The 18,406-nt window shown below is 39.2% G+C and overlaps 1 protein-coding gene across 2 annotated transcripts in view; it reads left to right on the top strand.

The window, feature by feature from the left end:
* Positions 1-767: 767 nt before the first annotated feature.
* Positions 768-18,406, top strand: part of LOC150098121 (uncharacterized) — a 120,600-nt gene continuing 102,961 nt past the window's right edge. The window contains exon 1 of one of the 2 annotated variants that reach the window (XR_016549582.1): positions 768-1,162. Coding sequence is in view for 1 of the 2 variants with exons in the window: in XM_090406178.1 (XP_090262304.1) it covers positions 1,063-1,162 (100 nt within the window). In the remaining variant the exon portion in view is untranslated. The remainder of the gene's footprint in view (positions 1,163-18,406) is intronic. The other variant, XM_090406178.1, reaches the window with a different exon arrangement.

An 18,406-nucleotide genomic window follows, 5' to 3' on the forward strand; every position in this document is an offset into this window, starting at 1 on the left:
CAAGAAGACAAGCATCTCACTCTGGAGAAGTTAAACTTTTTAACACAGCCATCCCATGGAGATCTACTACCAAATATCTAGGCATTCAGCTTGATAACCGTTTAAACTTTAACTCCCACATAGTTTATGCATGCAAAAGGGCAAACTCTGCAATTGTACAACTCTATTCTCTCCTCAATAGAAGAAGTCAAGTTAGCACTGAAAACAAACTACGGATCTATAAAACAATTATCAGACCATCGTTAACTTACGGATCTCCAGCCTGGGGTCACACTTCCCCCACCAACATCAACAAGCTACAAGTTATTCAAAACAAGTGCCTCCGTATGATTTTTAACGCTCCGTGGTTTGTCAGAAATGCTCTCTTGCACCGTGATGCCGATATTCCAGATATTCCCACGTTCCTCCATAACAGTGCTGCTGCTTATTTTGCCAAAGCAGCTGTTCATCCAAATCACTCATTCGAGAATCTTCTAACTATGACGAACACGACAGGTGGAAACATAAGCGCCCGAAAACAGCTCTCCTTATCGGTTCAGGTTCCTCCATACAGCTCTAAATAGGGTGAGCCAAGTGCTCGCTAATCTTTAATGCAAGACTATTTCATAGAGACAAAGGGATTGGAGTCCTTGGGACTGATATCCATCATGCCACATCAGTTATCAGTTATCTAGGTTTTTTTATCACTTGTCTTACGTCTTGCGTTTTATCACTTGTTCGGAAATATTTACTGCGTTGTTTTGTTTTTGCATTGATCGTTAATTGAAATGGCTGGTCTTGGTAAGGGAGCTAAAGGTCTCGGCATGGGAGGTGCTAAACGTCATCGTACAGTCCTTCGAGATAATATCATGGGAGTGACTAAGCCAGCTATCCGGCGTCTTGCTCGCCGCGGAGGTGTCAAGCGTATATCCGGTTTGGTTTACGAGCAGACTCGTGAAATTCTGAAAGTATTCTTGGAACATGTCATTCGAGATGCTATTACTTATACTGAGCATGCCAAAAGGAAGACTGTAACCACTTCAGATATAGTATTTGCCCTTAAACGACAGGGAAAGACCTTGTATGGGTTTGGTTGAATGGGAGATTTTTAAAAAAAAAGGCCCTTTTAAGGGCCAGCAAACTGTGACCAGAGGGATTATCATTTTGTATCATTCCAAAACAGGCAAGTGTACAATTCCTTTTTTTTTATTAACACAACAGTCGCCGCATTTCGAATTCATTCTCTTAGTTTTTTGAGTCTTAGAAATGTATTTTATCGTCACAGATAGCTATTGAAATAGTTTTAGCATAACTATATTTCAGTAATATATTTATAATTATATTTCAACGATTATCGATTAATATTTCTGACATAAGCAAAATGCTTTTCATACTCCCCGCTATCTGATAGGGAAACAGGAGAATTCTGAATGTTAAAGCGATGATATCTGATGTGCGGGATTTTGATAGTTGATATAAATGTGATTCAAGGAATTTTGACGAGTAAGTTTACTAGTAGTAAATATTTTAGTACTATATCAATCGGTTTATTTTTTCAATCATGTCCAAAGAATCAGCTAAGTAGGTAAGTCAACAAATTTCAAAACGAGCGATACGCTAGGCCTACTGCCATTAGTATCGCCATTGTTTCATTGCTTCATTTACTTAATTAGAAACTGTCTACTTATTATTGTGGAAAGGGAAAGTCATGTCCTGCTCTACAGAACAAGACTTGGGTCTAACCATGGATGCACCGTATGAAGAACTTAATTTTAAACAGCTTCTGGCAATATTTAAACACGTAGGCAATCTGCTTCGCACAATATGGCCAGTAAAAGTTGTATTCATGAAATAAAAGAAGTTGATACAGATGACTCTCAACTCTTAGAACTTCTTCAAGCCAGCGCTAGCGAAATAGCAACAACTGCTGAGGATAATCCCCTTACTGACCACACCGATTATCAGGAGGTTCGCGCTCGTAAAACTGCAGCCTCTGAACTACCCAATGCGGATGAAATGGAAGAAGATGGCCCTCTCCCTGACTCTCCTACCTCCTCAAGGGAAAAGATACCCCAGAATATTCTACGTAAAAAGAATAAATGGATGTAGCTAAGGACTACCAAGCGAAAAATGTCACAGACGGTATTAAAATCCAACCCAGGACGGTGATGGATTATCGACGGTTAACCTCTGAATTGAATACCAGAGGTATTCAGTACCACACTTTTTCACTAGGATCAGAAAAAGCCTCAAGGTAGTGATAAGAGGTGTGTATCTGAAGATGTTTCCACAGAAGAAATCACTGCAGATCTACACCAGCAAGATTTGCTACCCGTAACGGTCAGCAGAATGACCATGAGAGACAGGACTCCAATGCCACTGGTGTTAGTAGAGATCAGTCAAACCTACAAGCACATATATGATCTAACATCATCTGTGGACTGAAAATCACTATAGAACCATTAATGAAAAGGGCTTCAACAGGGAAATGCTACAGATGTCAGAAGTTTGGTCATGCCGAGAAAAAGTGCAATGCTGAATTTAAATGCTAAAATGTGGGGTCAGCCACCCAACAAATACATGCTCTAAGCCAAAATCCACCCCGTCTAAATGTGCCAACTGTGGCGGGCCTCACACTGCCAACTACAGACGATGCGCGCACAATCCAACAAGAAATAGAAAACCAGAAGAAGGAACATACTCTTCCTCTCTTAGCACACCTACGTCAGAGACTTCTTCACAACCTCCTAAAGATCAACATAAAGGGTCATAAGCCCATCTGATGAAGTCAGAGGCCCCTAAAAGAACAACTCAGAAACAACAGTCTAGGACATATGCGGATGTAACCCGCCCTAAACAGACATCCCTGTAACAACCAACATCACATCCAATTCTGACAGCTATCATTACCTCTTCCTTGGCAAATATGCTGTTGGATTTTAGCAGATCCAACCCCTCATCATGCTCTACAAATAGATTTCTAAAGGACAACCACAAGTTATTATCTCAGCGCTCACTCATGAACAGAAATAAAATAAAACCAGATTCTTTACAGATCATAGCATGGAATGCGAACGGATTAAGAGGTAGAATCTTGGAGCCCCGGGAGTTCGCCTAAAGGCGTCAGCCAGATATACTCTTGATAAATGAAACCCATCTCCGACCATCAGATAATCTCAAAATAAATGGATACCAGATGTACAGAACTTTAACTGACAGGTTATCCTGCAGAGGAGGCGGCACTGCTATTTACATTAAAAATGATATCAATCATCACACTGTAAATATTCCATCCACCATTAATCTTGAGATTACAGGCATAGAAATTCCCACGTGCACGGTGGGCAAACTAAAGATTTTCGCAGCATATAATCCTCCGCAAAATACATTACTGTTTTCAGATCTGAACGCTGTACTGATCAATAGAGAACCTGTCATCATGGCTGGCGACTTAAACGCCAAGCATCCTATCTGGAATAGCCGTTCCACATATAAAAATGGTCACATCCTCGCTAACTACTCTGGATCCAACAATGTGGTTGTAGCAGGCCCCACAGCGCCTACCCATCACAACACATACGGTCGGGCTGATGTAAGAGACATAACTATCCTACATAATGTAAGACTCCAGTACAGTGTACTGACTCTAAATGATCTTTCATCTGACCACAATCCCGTTCTATTAAAGCTGGGAAACCAGGATAACCTGTCTGCTACCCCCCCCCCCCATTCATATATACCTTGGGATAAGCTATCCAAAGTATTCCCAAAATATATTGGTCCTGTACCAATGATTAAATCCACAGAGGAAATTGAAAAAGCTATAAAGGATCTAACTAAACAAATCAACACTGCCGTTGCAGCAGTAACTATTTCCAGAACTACCCCCAGATCTAACCACTTGCAGCAGACATTATGAGCTAGATCAGAGAAAAGAACAGAACAAGAAAAATATATCACAATACGCGAGCACCTCAAGATAAAAGAATCTTGAACAGATTCAACTCTGCAGTTAGAGGTGCCCTCACTGCGCACAGAAATCAAATTTGGGAAGGAAAATTGAATTCTATCTCTCCTGACAATCCTTCCATATGGAAACTTATCAAAAACATCAAAAATAAAAACAAACCTCTTCCTCCTCTCCAGATACTGGCCTTATCCGTAACGACGCAGACAAAGCCGAGGCAATAGTAACATCTCTAGAAAAGCAATGCAAACCCTCATATGACCATCTCGACTTCAATCACATATACAAGGTTCATCGACATGTCAGATCTTCGCTCAATCTTTCTATCACATGCTCTAGTCAAATTGCACCCACATCACCTGTAGAATTATACGACATAACCAAGAAGCTGAAAAACAAAAAGGCTCCTGGACCTGATGGAATCACAAACAGGGTCATAAAACTACTACCTCACAGAGCTATTGTTCATATGACTAAGATTATAAACTCCATCTTACACTACAAATATTTTCCTTCCCACTGGAAACTAGCAGATGTAAACCCAATCCGTAAATCTGGAAAAGACCCACGATCACCTCACAACTACAGACCGATTAGCCTCATCTCCAACCTAGGCTAAATTGTCGAGAAAGTCATTCTCACTACACTCCAAGAACTAGTGCACAAATTAAACATTCTCCCTGAGGAGCAATTTGGATTCCGACAATTTCACAGTATTGTCGTTTCACAGTAATCGCACAACAAGTATACAGATTGGTAGAATATGGAATATGTTATCACGGGATTGAACTGGCGTCAATGCACTGGGGCTGTTTTCCTTGACATAGCCAGTGCACTCGACAAAGTCTGGCACTACGGCTTGCTATATAAAATTATAACATCGGAAATACGATTGGAAGTGGTTCACCTGATCAGATCATACCACTATAATAGGCGCATGCAAGTTAAGTTAGATGGCACACTCTCCATACAAAAACGCATCTTGGCTGGTGTCTCACAAGGATTACTACTGGCACCAACCCTTTTCTCCATTTCTATGTGTGATATTCGGCACAACCCTCCTTCCTAAAGATCAATTCGGTTTTCGGCAACACCTTAGAACTACCCAGCAAATCCTCAGAATAGTTAAATATATTACCACCAGCTACAACTGGCGTCAATGCACTGGAGCTGTTTTTCTTGATTTATCCACAGCATTCGATATACAGAGATATCCTCACTTGTGTGATAGACTTTTGAAAAGTGCTCACTCAGTAACTGTACTATTACATCTGATTTGGTCACCTCGATACTATCGGCACCCACTAAAGTTATCCTTCTAAAGTTATTCTTCCTTTTAGTTGCCACATAGCGAAAGAACTCTTTGGAATTACCCTTGATCCTTTAGCTAAGGTCTTCTCATAATCGAATTTTGCTTTTCTTACTATGCTGGTACCCATTCTAGTCTGAGCTTTGTATACTGCTCATGAGTATACTGATCACCTTTCTCCCTGTAAATTCTCCATAACGTTTTCTTTTTCTTTTTTTTTTTTGTAGATCAAGCCTGATACTACTACTCATCCATCTAACGCCTACCTTGTTAATCTTCCTAACCATGGGAATACATTCTGATAATGCCTCCCTCAGATACCCGCTAAATATATCCCATGCAGTGCTAACATCTTTCCCCTGCAATATTTTCTGCCATGTGACGGCTGTAAGCTCACTCCATAGTTTGTTATAGTTACCTAACCTCTAGTTCCGAATATACCCCTTCTTAAGAGAGAAAGCCACAAATATTGCAACCTCGCTAGTCAATACTACATGATCACTCTCACCTATTGCAGGTAACGAGGATACCTTTCTTATGCATATGCCCTCTGAACCTATGACCAGATCCAACACTCTCACACCACGAGTCCCTTCAGTTATGTGCTGTTTCAAGTTATTATCTCTTAGAAGGTGCATGAATTCCAATTCCCTTTTGCAACGTGATATTTCCTCCTTCCAATCGATATCACCATAATTAAAATCCCCATAATAATCACTAATTTCCCTGCACATTACACTAATTTGCTGATGCATGAATTCAACATCACCCCTTGCACCACTTGGCCTATAGCAGCAACCAACTGTATATTTGGTTGCGTTGGTCACTATTTCACACCAGACCGCCTTACATGAATTACCATTCACACGTCTATCATCTCTATATACTATTTTTTTTGCAGCAACTCATCAGCTATCATCAACAATATTCCTTCCCCAGTTCTATCTTCTCTATCCTCCCTGAAAATACTGTACCGATCACATTCAATTCCAGTAACCACATCTTATGCTGACAGCCAAGTTTCACTAATGCCCACAACTTATGGTGAGATTGCAATGAATAATGCCAAAAATTATTCCCTCTTATTTCGTATGCTTCTTGAATTAGTGTACAAAAATTGCAGATTCCCTTTACTTCTTATACCAGCTTTAGAACTGATATTCATTCTACTAGTTTTTTTTTAATTATTCCATGAAAAAGGATCAACAAACACACATTCACTGCATAAGTTTCTCTGTCTTACACTCAACATTTTCAAGTTTAGTTTCCTTGCCCAATCACTTCTACTTGCTCAGAAAACAGTAACTTCCTCAAACACTTATGACCCTCCAAGTTCAGATATAACCCATACACAGCTGTCTTTTGTCTTCAAACACACTCCAGATATCAACAATTTCCAGACCTCTTTTTTTGAACATTCTTGCACTCATATCATTCATTATCATCGCTCATCTACTTAGCTCATAATTGTCAAAACGAGGCAGCACATACACTATCCTCCCTTTGACACTTTTCTTCTTCACGATGTCTAACAATGTTCTTAAATCTTTTGCTACCCGATTAATACTACCATTCAGGTCATTTGTGCTATAGCTATCAAAATTATCACTTATAACACCATAACTATCATTTTTTCTGCATCTTGCCCTCTCTTTGTTCCTAAAGTCACTCTCTCTATTGTTCCACCAGACAAGCACACCTCCGGCATACTGCCCTCCGTACCCTTAATCAGTGAATCACTCATAACTTCATTCACACTCAAATAAGTGTTGCTCACTCCCTCATTTTCTACACTCTTCTGCATCACTCTCCCAATTTCATTACATTCCCGCATCACCCTCACTATAGAATGGAAGTGCTCCCAATCACCTCCATTCTATTCATTACTCCATCATTCACCAAATTCTTACTTATATGTAAACCTGTTTCAGTTACCCCAACTAAAGTAATCTCAATAGTCCTAATTTCTCTACTCTTCATACTTAACTCAGTCTTTATATCCTGAACCACCTTTCTGAGCACTTTCAATTCCTCTTGCAGGAGATGAAATTCGGACATTTCAGGACCAGTAATCTTATGACAGGAATCTTCATTTTTAGTGAAAGTTGGAGAATCAGGATGCAGCATTTGTTGGACAGTTAATTGGAACACCACTCCTTTCAACTTAGAGAGCGAAATAGACACAAGAATTGGATTGCTATCGAGTGTAGATGAATCGCCATGCTCTGTACCAACATCAAACTTATTCCATTAGCCCTTTAGTGACGCCTGAGGTTCTTGCTGCCTGTTAAACTTACGATTGCTGGAACGAGCTGAAGAAGGCAATCCATAAATATTGTTCAGTGTCTTAGGACAAGCACCACAAGAAACACAAAGAACAGGTGAGGTAGGTAATCCAAATGGCAAGACGCCAAGCCAAAAGCCAGACATATCCTGTGCAATATTGCATAATGCCGGTGTCACTAATGGCACGGAAGAAGGAACCAAAGATTGTTTATTACTACACGAACCAGGCACTCCAAGGAAAGACTGGATGTTTTACAATCCAAGTATGTCTCAGTTAGACCATTAACCATCAGGCATTCTGCTGTTTTTAAAAGAGCAGCAAGCTGGTCTTTCGAACGTTAACTTCCCTTATACATAAAGTTTACAATAGCTTTCAGATCAGCGAATTTCATATGCGTCAAAGTCACAATGGAAAGGTTATAAGGATTTTCAAGAAATAAGCTGACTAAAACCTTCACACTTTAATGTTACATCCACTAGAGTTTCACTAGTAAATAACATTGCACCAATGCTGCTAACATATTCGGCCAATGATCAGTCGACTTCAAACAAATTTGCTGAGATTCCATAGTTGTTCAATTTTGGTTAATATTTCTTCAAAAATTAATCTTCACAAAATATACATATACTTTTAAACTCAAATCGCCATAATATAAGCACCATAATATATGAGAATCATAATGCTTATATAAGGATACCTCACAAGCTCTCTAAGGTTCTCCCAGTCCACATCGGTCCACCCCCTGTCATTCCTAAAAAAGAAGAAATAGACCAAGCTGTAAGCAATTTAACTGGGCAAATCAACACAGCAATAGCATCAGTCACTTAAACCACTGTCTTTTACGCTCCTAACTGAATCCCAGAAGAGATAATGGACCTGATTAGGGCAAAAAATAAAGCCAGAAAGCGATATCACAACACCAGAGCCCCGCAGGACAAAACAGCCTTAAAAACTTTGAACAGACAAGTTCGAGAAGCCCTCCAGATGCACAGGAATTCCAAATGGGAATCCAAACTCAGGGAAATCAACCCAGAAGATAACTCCACGTGGAAGTTTGTAAAATCTCTTCATACCAAAATACATCCACTTCCCCCTTTGAAGACCAATCTTGGAATTGCACACTCAGATGAAGAAAAAGTAGAAGCCATAATTGACAATCTGGAAAATCAATGCAGCCCATCTTACGCAAATTTAAATATCAATCTTATTTGCAAAGTTCATCGTAAAGTTAGAAATGCACTAAGACAGCCTAAGGATTATTCATAAACCATCACCCCCACATCTCCAACAGAAATAATAAATATTATTTCCAATCTGAAGAATAAAAAGACCCCAGGCCCTGACAGCATTACCAATAGAATAATAAAGCTACTCCCACGGAAAGCCATAATTCATCTAGTTAATATTACCAATTCCATTTTAAGATTCCAGTACTTTCCCACAGATTGGAAAATCGCTGACATTATACCTCTGAAAAAGCCTGGAAATAACTTACAACTTCCCCAAAGTTACAGGCCCATTAGTCTTCTTTCCTGTCTTGGCAAAGTAACAGAAAAGGTCATCCTATCAAGACTACAATCAGCAGTGGACAAACAGAAAATAATCCCAAATGAGCAATTTGGGATTCACAAAGCTCACAACACGGTGCAACAAATTCACCGACTAACAGAACATATCACTCATGGTTTTAACTGGCACCTTCACACTGCTGCTGTATTTTTGGATGTTGCCAAGGCCTTTGATAAGGTCTGGCATCAAGGCCTTATCTTCAAACTAATTGAAAACAATATCCCAATTAAACTAGTGAAACTCATATATTCATATATTAATGAAATGAAAGATACATGCAAGTAAAACTCAAAGGAATTGTGTCATCAAGGCGCAATATTCTGGCGGGAGTACATCAGGGTTCTCTTCTGGCCACAATACTTTTCAAAATTTACATGGCAGATATTCCTCTCAATTCAAGAACAACTACTACGGTTCTTTATGCCGACGACACTGCTATTGTAGCTATATCGCTCAGTACTCGCCTAGCAATTACCAGACTCCAAGGAAGTATCAATCAGCTAGCAAACTGGTTCACCAACTGGCGGATTCAAGTGAACCCCCTCAAAAGCTCAGCCATGTTGTTTTCAAGAAGAAAGGTCTGCAACAAAGAAGACATCCTGCTCTCTGGTCATAAGATCCCATGGCAAATCAGAGACCAAATATCTTGGGGTATTGATGGATAAGAAACTTTTTTTTAACAAGCACATCAATCTCATTGGCTCCAAATGTTCCAAAATAGGCCATTGATCAACCGCAAGAGCAAATTGAAACTACATAATAAATTGCTTCTTTACCGGATGGTAATACGTCCAGTCATTACCTACGCCTCACCAGCATGGAGTCACACTTCAAGATCAAACATTTCGAAATTACAGAGAATCCAAAACAAATGCCTTAGGGTGATCATGGATGCACCGTGGTTCATCAGAAATTCACAGATTCACCAAGAAACCGGCATTCCATACATCTCCTCCCTTCTTCGTGATCTTGCAGAAAAATTCTTCGTGAAGTCAAGTTCACATTCAACCACTAATCGTACAAGCTGTCAATTACGATGAGACTGATTATTAAAAACACAAAAGACCGAAGGCTATTCTTCTCTCAACTGATCATAGCTAACACAACTGCCTTCAGAGGGCGAGCTTAACTGCTCTCAAACCTCCCATTCCCAAACAACTCTCATTACAGATAAAGGGGAATATGAAAAACACTAGTGCTTCACCCATCTTGTCAGTAATGTTAACGGTTAATGGTAATTGAGTAGACCAGTAATGACGACAAAATTCCGATAGCAGGTACATATAACACACACACACACACACACACACACACACACACACCTATCGTACTATACGATGCTCCTACAGAAAATAGTTAGGCTTAGCCTTGGCGTAAGTTAGGCTTAACTGCTTGCACACTCGCTAGTATCATAAAATATTTCACAATTCATATTCAATGAACTTTACATCCAAAGCTGCTAATTCACCTAAACAATTTAAAACTTAGAAACTCAAAACAGAGATCTTAACACTTATTTTCCCGACGGTATACAAACTAAAAGCACATCAAAGCGTCATGCTAGCCAACTTCAACACACACACACACACACACACACACACACACACACACACACACACACACACACACACACACACACACACACACACACACACACACACACACACACATTATCATCAATTAGAACGTCATTTCTAATTTTCAAAATATGTGTATTGTATGCATTACATAAATTGTATGTATAATTAAATTGTATGTATGCGTATGTCATTTATTAGAGAGATAATAAAATATAACTGATCAGCGACCAGTTATCAGTAATACATAAATATTTCTAAACATTAACATTTAGAAATATTAGACGACAAGATCTTCAATAAACCTGGGAGGCCATTTAAAAATGTATGAAACTTGAAGCATGAAGAAAGGAAACTAGATCTGACAACAAGAATTGCTTTCAGTGTCGACACTGATAATTGTGCTTTTTTTGCTATCCTAATCGGAATAGCAGAAAAGCGGTTATTTAAGTCCAAAATCATGACATACATATGGTCGTCTTATGGTAACGCAATTGCATGGTTCTGGAGGGTTGTGTTAAGCTTATCTGGGGATTACAGTGATCGGTTATGGCATATTATTTTGTTTCTGAGTTGGCAATAGTTTAGATATGCGCCACTGCAAATCAAACCTTGGAGATTCAATGGAAAACTCTGAAGAAAATACTGACTACTTCAGCCAGAAAGTCGTGTGAGGAGGTTGTCTGTAAGGATGAAAAAAATCAGAACTCCATGGTGGACTCAGGAAGTTAAAGGAGCAGTGAACGAAAAGAAGAATGCATGTAGAAAGTTCCTGGCATCAGCTTGTGCTCTAAGAGAATAGAGAGAAAACTTTAAGAAAGTGAAGCTGTAAAACTAGCTACACAAAAGTCATGAGAGGACTTTCTTAAAAACATAGAAAATAAATATCATGAAGGTGGCAAAATATTCTGAAAACTATTGAAAAAAACTTAGAAATGGAGGAAAAGTGCTGTACAAATGATAAAGGTGACATGAGAACTGAAGATAAAGATATTCCAGATGTCTTGGAGGAATTACTTTGAAAGACTACTAAATCAAACAAAGAGTGTCAGAATGGTACAGATAATGAAGATGGATTCAAGGTTGGGGAAGATGAATAACGGCTTGATGGGTGGTGTTGCGAAGAATGTTTTTGATTTCAGTGGTGATTAGTGAGTTTCAGATTTTGTGAATCTTCTTTGATAGCGGAATACAAGGTAAGAATTTAACTTTTGATGCAATTTATCGGCCCTTGCCCGTTCTCTTCGCCATTATAAATATTTCTCAGGTAAGCATATTTGAATACTTTTAAACATGAACAGTTTAAGTCCTGACGACTTTGTCCAATCTCTGGATAAGAAGCTGGCCTCGACTTCCTCAAAAAAACTGTTGAAGAAATTTGAGGTAGAGTGGCCAGGGTTTCTAAACCTATATTCAGTGGCAGATGACTCCACAGAAAGATAACTCAACACCAGGGGAAGAAGGGAAGATGAACCTGATAATTTCTGCTCCCACACCAAAAGACGATACTGAAACTCACGCTCGAAAAAAGCGAAAAACAGCGGAGACTCAGATAAACGAGGGGATGGAAGAAGATGCCCCAACACTGACCTCCCCACACCCAACAATGAAAATATTCCTCCAATTGTTAATGCACAAAACTAGATTACTCCCAGACTCACTACAGATCGCCGCTTGGAACGCCAATGGCCTAAAAAAACAAGACACTGGAGCTTCAAGAATTCTCTCACAGATACAACCCTGACATCATCCTAATTAATGAAACTCGTCTAAGACCTGCAGACAATCCAAAACTGAGAAGTTACACACTATATAGAAATGACCGACTGGACTACAGAGGTGGTGGTACAGCAATATTTATCAGGAACTTCATCAGGCACAATGGAATACTCACCCCCCAACCTCCAACCTAGAACTCACCGGTGTCGAAGTCCACACAAACGTAACTGGAAGACTTAAAATCTATGCCGCCTACAACTCCCCTGCTAAGACCCTGCTATTTTCTGTCTTGGATGATGTACTAGGCATAAATGAATCCATCATCGTTGCTGGGGACTTAAACTCCAAACATCCCTCCTGGAACAGCAGAACCATAAATAAAAATGGCCGTATCCCCGTATCCTCTTCAGCTACACAGGAATAAACAACGCTGTCGTAACAGGACTCACCGAACCAACCCACCACAGCCCAACTGGCACAGCCGACATCCTGGACATCGCCATCCTACGCAAAATCAAATACCAGCACAGCATTCAAGCACTGAACGAATTATCATCAGACCACAACCCAATCCTACTTCATTTAGGGAACAAAGACCAGTCACTTCCCCCAAAAACCTCCATTGTCTGGGAGAAACTTAGGAAAGTGTTACTAGAACACATTGGTCCGGTTCTCCATATAAAAGCCAAGGAAGAAATAGACACGGCAATAAAGAACCTCGCCAATCAAATCAATAAAATCATAACAGCAGCCACAGTATCCACGATTACCCACAAACAAAACAGTCACCCGGAAGAAATCATGGACTTAATAAGGTAAAAAAACAGACAAAGAAAAAGATATCACAACACTCGTGCTCCCCAGGACAAAACAGCCTTCAACAGATTAAAGAAATCTGTCCGAGAAGCTCTCCAGAACCACAGGAATCAACAATGGGACAACAAGCTCCCCCTCCATCTCCACAGCAGATCATTTCACATGAAAATTCCTAAACAACCTCAGGAACAAGCGCAAATCCCTCCCCCTCTACAAGCAGAACAGCACCTTGCATACACAGATGCTGACAAAGCCAAAGCCATAGCAAGAAACCTAGAGAAACAATGCAGTCCTGCATATGAGAACCTAAACATCAGCCATGTATACATGATCCATCATAAAGTCAGGTTCATACTAAATCGCCCCGATGGCAATCCAAGCTCTATAATGCCTACCTCACCTACCGAAATAATCGGCATCATCATCAACCATCTCAAGATCAAAAAAAGCCCCTGGTCCTGACGGCATCACTAACAAAGTCATCAAGGCACTACCACGCAAAGTCATAGCACATCTGGCAAACATCACAAACTCCATCCTCAAATGGCAATACTTCCCCCAGTCATGGAAAATAGCTGACATCATCCCAATTCACAAGCCAGGCAAAGACCCACACGTACCTGAAAATTACCGTCCCATCAGCCTGCTATCCAACTTAGGGAAATTAACAGAGAAAATCATCCTCATCAGACTCCAAGATCATGTCAACCAACTAAATATCATTCCACGTGAACAATTTGGCTTCCGTCAAAATCACAGCACCACTCAACAGATCCATAGACTGGTAGAATACATCACCACCGGATTTAATTGGAATCAGCACACTGGAGCCGACTTCCTAGACATCTCAATGGCCTTCGATTAGATCTGGCACCAAAGCCTCCCTACAAACTTATCATCACTAACCTTCCACTAAACATGATACACCTGATCAAATCATACCTCTCAAACAGGAGGATGCAAGTCAAAATCAATGAAACAGTCTCAACCCAACGGAAAATCCTCGCTGGAGTTCCTCAAGGATCACTGCTAGCCCCGATCCTGTTCAACATCTATATGGCAGACATCCCTCAAAATCCTCTCACATCCACCATCGCCCTTTATGCAGATGACACGGCTATACTAGCAGATCCCGCAAACCACATCTCGTAACAAAAAAAACTACAAGACACCATCCTGAATCTAGAAAAATGGTTTATAGACTGGCGACTACAATTATATCCCAAGAAAAGCACAACGATACTCTTCACAAGAAGACGAACATCTATCAAAGGAGACATCACTCTGTTCAACTCTAAAATTCCCTGGAAAACTGAAGCTAAATACTTCGGAATACTTCTCGATAAACGATTATGCTTCAGCAGCCACATCAAGAGCACATGCACCAAAACTTCAAAAGTTACCCAGCTATACCCCTTGATCAACAGACACAGCAAACTAAGCTCAAGAAACAAAATTCTACTGTACAAGACAATGATCCGTCCCACAATTATATACGCCTCCCCAGCCTGGAGCCATAATCTCCAAGACAAACACTCTCAAGCTACACAGACTATAGAACAAGTGCCTGCGAATGATACTGGACGTCCAGGGGTTCATCAGGAACGCCCAGATCCACCTGGACATAAATATCTCTTACATCTCTCCACTACTACGCTCCCTAGCAGAAAACTTCTTTATGAAGACATCTACGCATCCAAATCAACTAATACAACAAGCCGGAAACTATGACGATAATGACCACTGGAAACACAAAAGACCGAAAGCCATCCTAACACTCAACGACGAATAACCACTTCTGCCCACTAAGGGCGAGCTAAAATAGCTCAGAAATCTCTCCCATCACTGTCCCCGAAACAGACAACAGGGAATATGAGAAGCGTCAAGCTTCACCCTCTGCTCCATATATGTCCTGCGTCCTGCAAAATGGTACAAAATTCCCAATAGGAATGTGGTCAGGAATACATATCCATACTTGAAGTAGAAAAAGTCATCAAACACTTGAAATATGGAAAGGCAGCTGAAGTAGATGACGTTTGGCCAGAAATGTTCAAATATGGAGTTATAAAATTCTTACGGTTGCTGCATTGTAATTCAGAAGGCCAAGTCAGAGGGTCGAATTCCACATGATTGGAGCACAGTTTTCATAGTATTCATCTATAAAAAGGGAAATAAAACTGAATGAGAGAATTACAGAGGATTTCCCTACTGAGTTTTCCTGATAAGGTTTATGTAAGTATATTTGAGAAGCGGCTAAGAAAAATTATGGAAGGGAAACTTAGTGAAGAACAAGCTAGATTCAGGCCAAATAGGCTCGGATTATTAGGATCGGATTTTCATTTTAAAACAAATAGCGAGAAATCTTGAGAATATAAAAGGATTTGTATTTAAGTTTTCTTGAACTGGAAAAGGCATATAACAGGGTACCAAGAGGAAAGTTCTTCAAAACCCGCGTTTTGTGGTGTAAATGGGGCATTATATCATGTAATACATAGCCTCTAAGTCATCTATTAGAATTGTAGGAAGTATAAGATGGTTTGAGGTAAAATCAGGTGTGAAACAAAGGTGCCGATTATCTCCACTGTTATTCATTATCTATATGGATCACATTATGAAGTAAAGTGGTAGTAAATCTGATATCAGAATTAGTGATGTTAATCTTAGCTGTTTACTTTATGCTGGTGATGTTATACTTCTGAATAAATCCAGTACAAGTCTGCAAGATTCCTTGACTACATTGAATAACTGTTGTAATATGTTTGGTAGGAAAATTAGGAATAAAAAGACAAAGACAATGAAAATAAGCAGAAACATTGAAAAGATCAACTGTAACCTGAATAGTGAACCTATAGAAAAAATAAAACATTTCAGCTATTTAGGCACAATGTTTAGTAAAACTTGCATGGTAGGAAGTCAGCTGAATACATTTATATAGAATTAGAGAGAAATTAGTCAAAACACTAAATTAGCTATATACAAGGCAGTGTCCAAACCAATTTTAAGTTATGGATCTGAGAACTTGGTCAGAAGTAAAATACTTCACCAAAGACTAGAGACCGCAGATATGAGAGTCCTGAGAAAAATTAGAGGCGTCAACAGATGGCATCAGTGGCAGTATCCCATTAAACACGAGGATATCAGAAAATAACTTAACATTGTTAGCATCCAGGAATGTGTTAGCAGATCTAATTTCAGATGGTCTGGTGATTAAACAAAATGAGAGAGGAAAGATTAGCCATAAGTGTTCTTTGCCAGGTTGGCAGGATAAAGATCCAGAGGAAGATACAGATATAGATGGATTGATACAGTAAAAAGCGACTTAAAAGACAGAAATATAAGCCAAGATATTATTGAAGTATTGACAGATAACAGATTAATTTAGCAAAATTGTAACGAATGGTGTGACAAAGGTATCTTATATTCTTTTCGCGATGACTTCTTTTGCATCTCATGCTTGATAGTGTTATTTATCCATTTAACTCCAACCTTTCTTATTCTTCTCACCTTGGGAATGCAGGTTTTGGAGGAATGTCTCATTCTTCCAAAATAACTAATATCTGATAGTACTACCTTAAAATACTTATGAAATCACTAACATCTTTTCATTGCAGTATATCATGCCATGACACTACTCGAAGTTGTCCTCTAAGGTTAACAAAATCACCAGAATTGTAATACCCAAGTATCCATTCTTAACGGCGATTCAACATGACTAAAAAATACCCTTCAATATAACACCGAATGAACACTCTCTTCAATTGGAAAAAAATGGCAACCGTGGATTACGAAATATTCTCAGATTTTATCACTAAATCCAGCATTCTCGTTCCTCGATTTTTCCGAAAAACATGCTTCCTCAAAACGTTTCTCTCAGATGCTGTATAAATTTCATTTCCTTTCCTCCAAGTCACACCTCCTCATTTCAATCTATATCCCCGGTTAGTTAAAGTCATCCATAATAATTTCCTTGCCTTTATTCATTAAACTGATCTACTGATGCATGTCGTCTAAATCTGCTCTTGTACCCCTAGTCCTATGGAGCAAACATAACCCTGTTGTCTCATATCTCGCTTCAAATGGATTCAAATGCACTTCCCTTCCGAGAAATCTCAAATTTAAAACTAGTAACAACTCCTCAGCTATCATCCCCATTTTCTCTAAAACCAGAATAGCCCTTGCACTCTATTCTTGAAACTAAGTCATATTTTGTCAACCATGTTTCACTGATAGCAATAATATCTGGCCGGGATGTACTAATCAAAGACATAAATTCCTTGCGCTTATTTCTGATGCTTCTGGCATTTGTATACATACACCTAAGACATACACATGCACCATATTTGTTTCCCCATCTTGTTTGCCGTTATCCGGAGTTTTGTTTATAGGTGTTTTATGTTAATAATAATAGCAATACTAATCATTTTATTATTTTATAATAAAATTTTTAATTATTTATTATTATAATCACTTATTAGTTTGTTAATTTAGAATAATTTATATCAATGACAATAACAAATTTATCATTATACAGATTATGTATAACTCCATAGCAGTATTCACATTAATGCTCCGTAATATCCTAAGCATCTCCCTTTCTTCAACCTCTATTCTCCCATGAGTCAGTGTCGCATCCGGCATTGCAATATCACAACCAAAATGGTGCACTCTTGTAAAATGATCACTCAGTAACTCAACTGTTTGATTTTGTTTCTGTTTCCTCACTATCACAGCACTTTTTAAAGTTATCCTTTCATGGCCATTCTTCATTTGACTTGAAACAGTGAAGAACGCTTTAGGATTTCCTCTGGCTCATCAGCTATCTTCCTGTCTTAATTAGCTTTAGCCTTCCTTACCATGCAGGTCACCCTTCTTGCCTGTGCTTTGTACTGGTCTTTGGCATACAGATCACCTTTTTCTTTATACTCCATCCACAACTTTATATTTGTCTGTAAATGATGATTGCAGTCATCATCTTAAACACCATTTTGTGTGTATTCATCCTGTTTCATTTGCTCTCTTATTTGAAATTCTGTTCGCATTCAATAATTTATGAATCACAATATGCCTTATTCACACATATCTGACACATGCTAGTTCGAGCAACATAATTGCTTTTTTCCCAAAACCACTAATAATTAACAATGCACATGTTTGCACACTCCACATCATACAATAATTTCATA

The sequence above is a fragment of the Typopeltis vanoorti genome, chromosome 16 (assembly GCF_054136105.1).
Source record: "Typopeltis vanoorti isolate ZY-2024b chromosome 16, IOZ_Tvanoo_1.0, whole genome shotgun sequence".
Taxonomy (NCBI): Eukaryota; Metazoa; Arthropoda; class Arachnida; order Uropygi; family Thelyphonidae; genus Typopeltis; species Typopeltis vanoorti.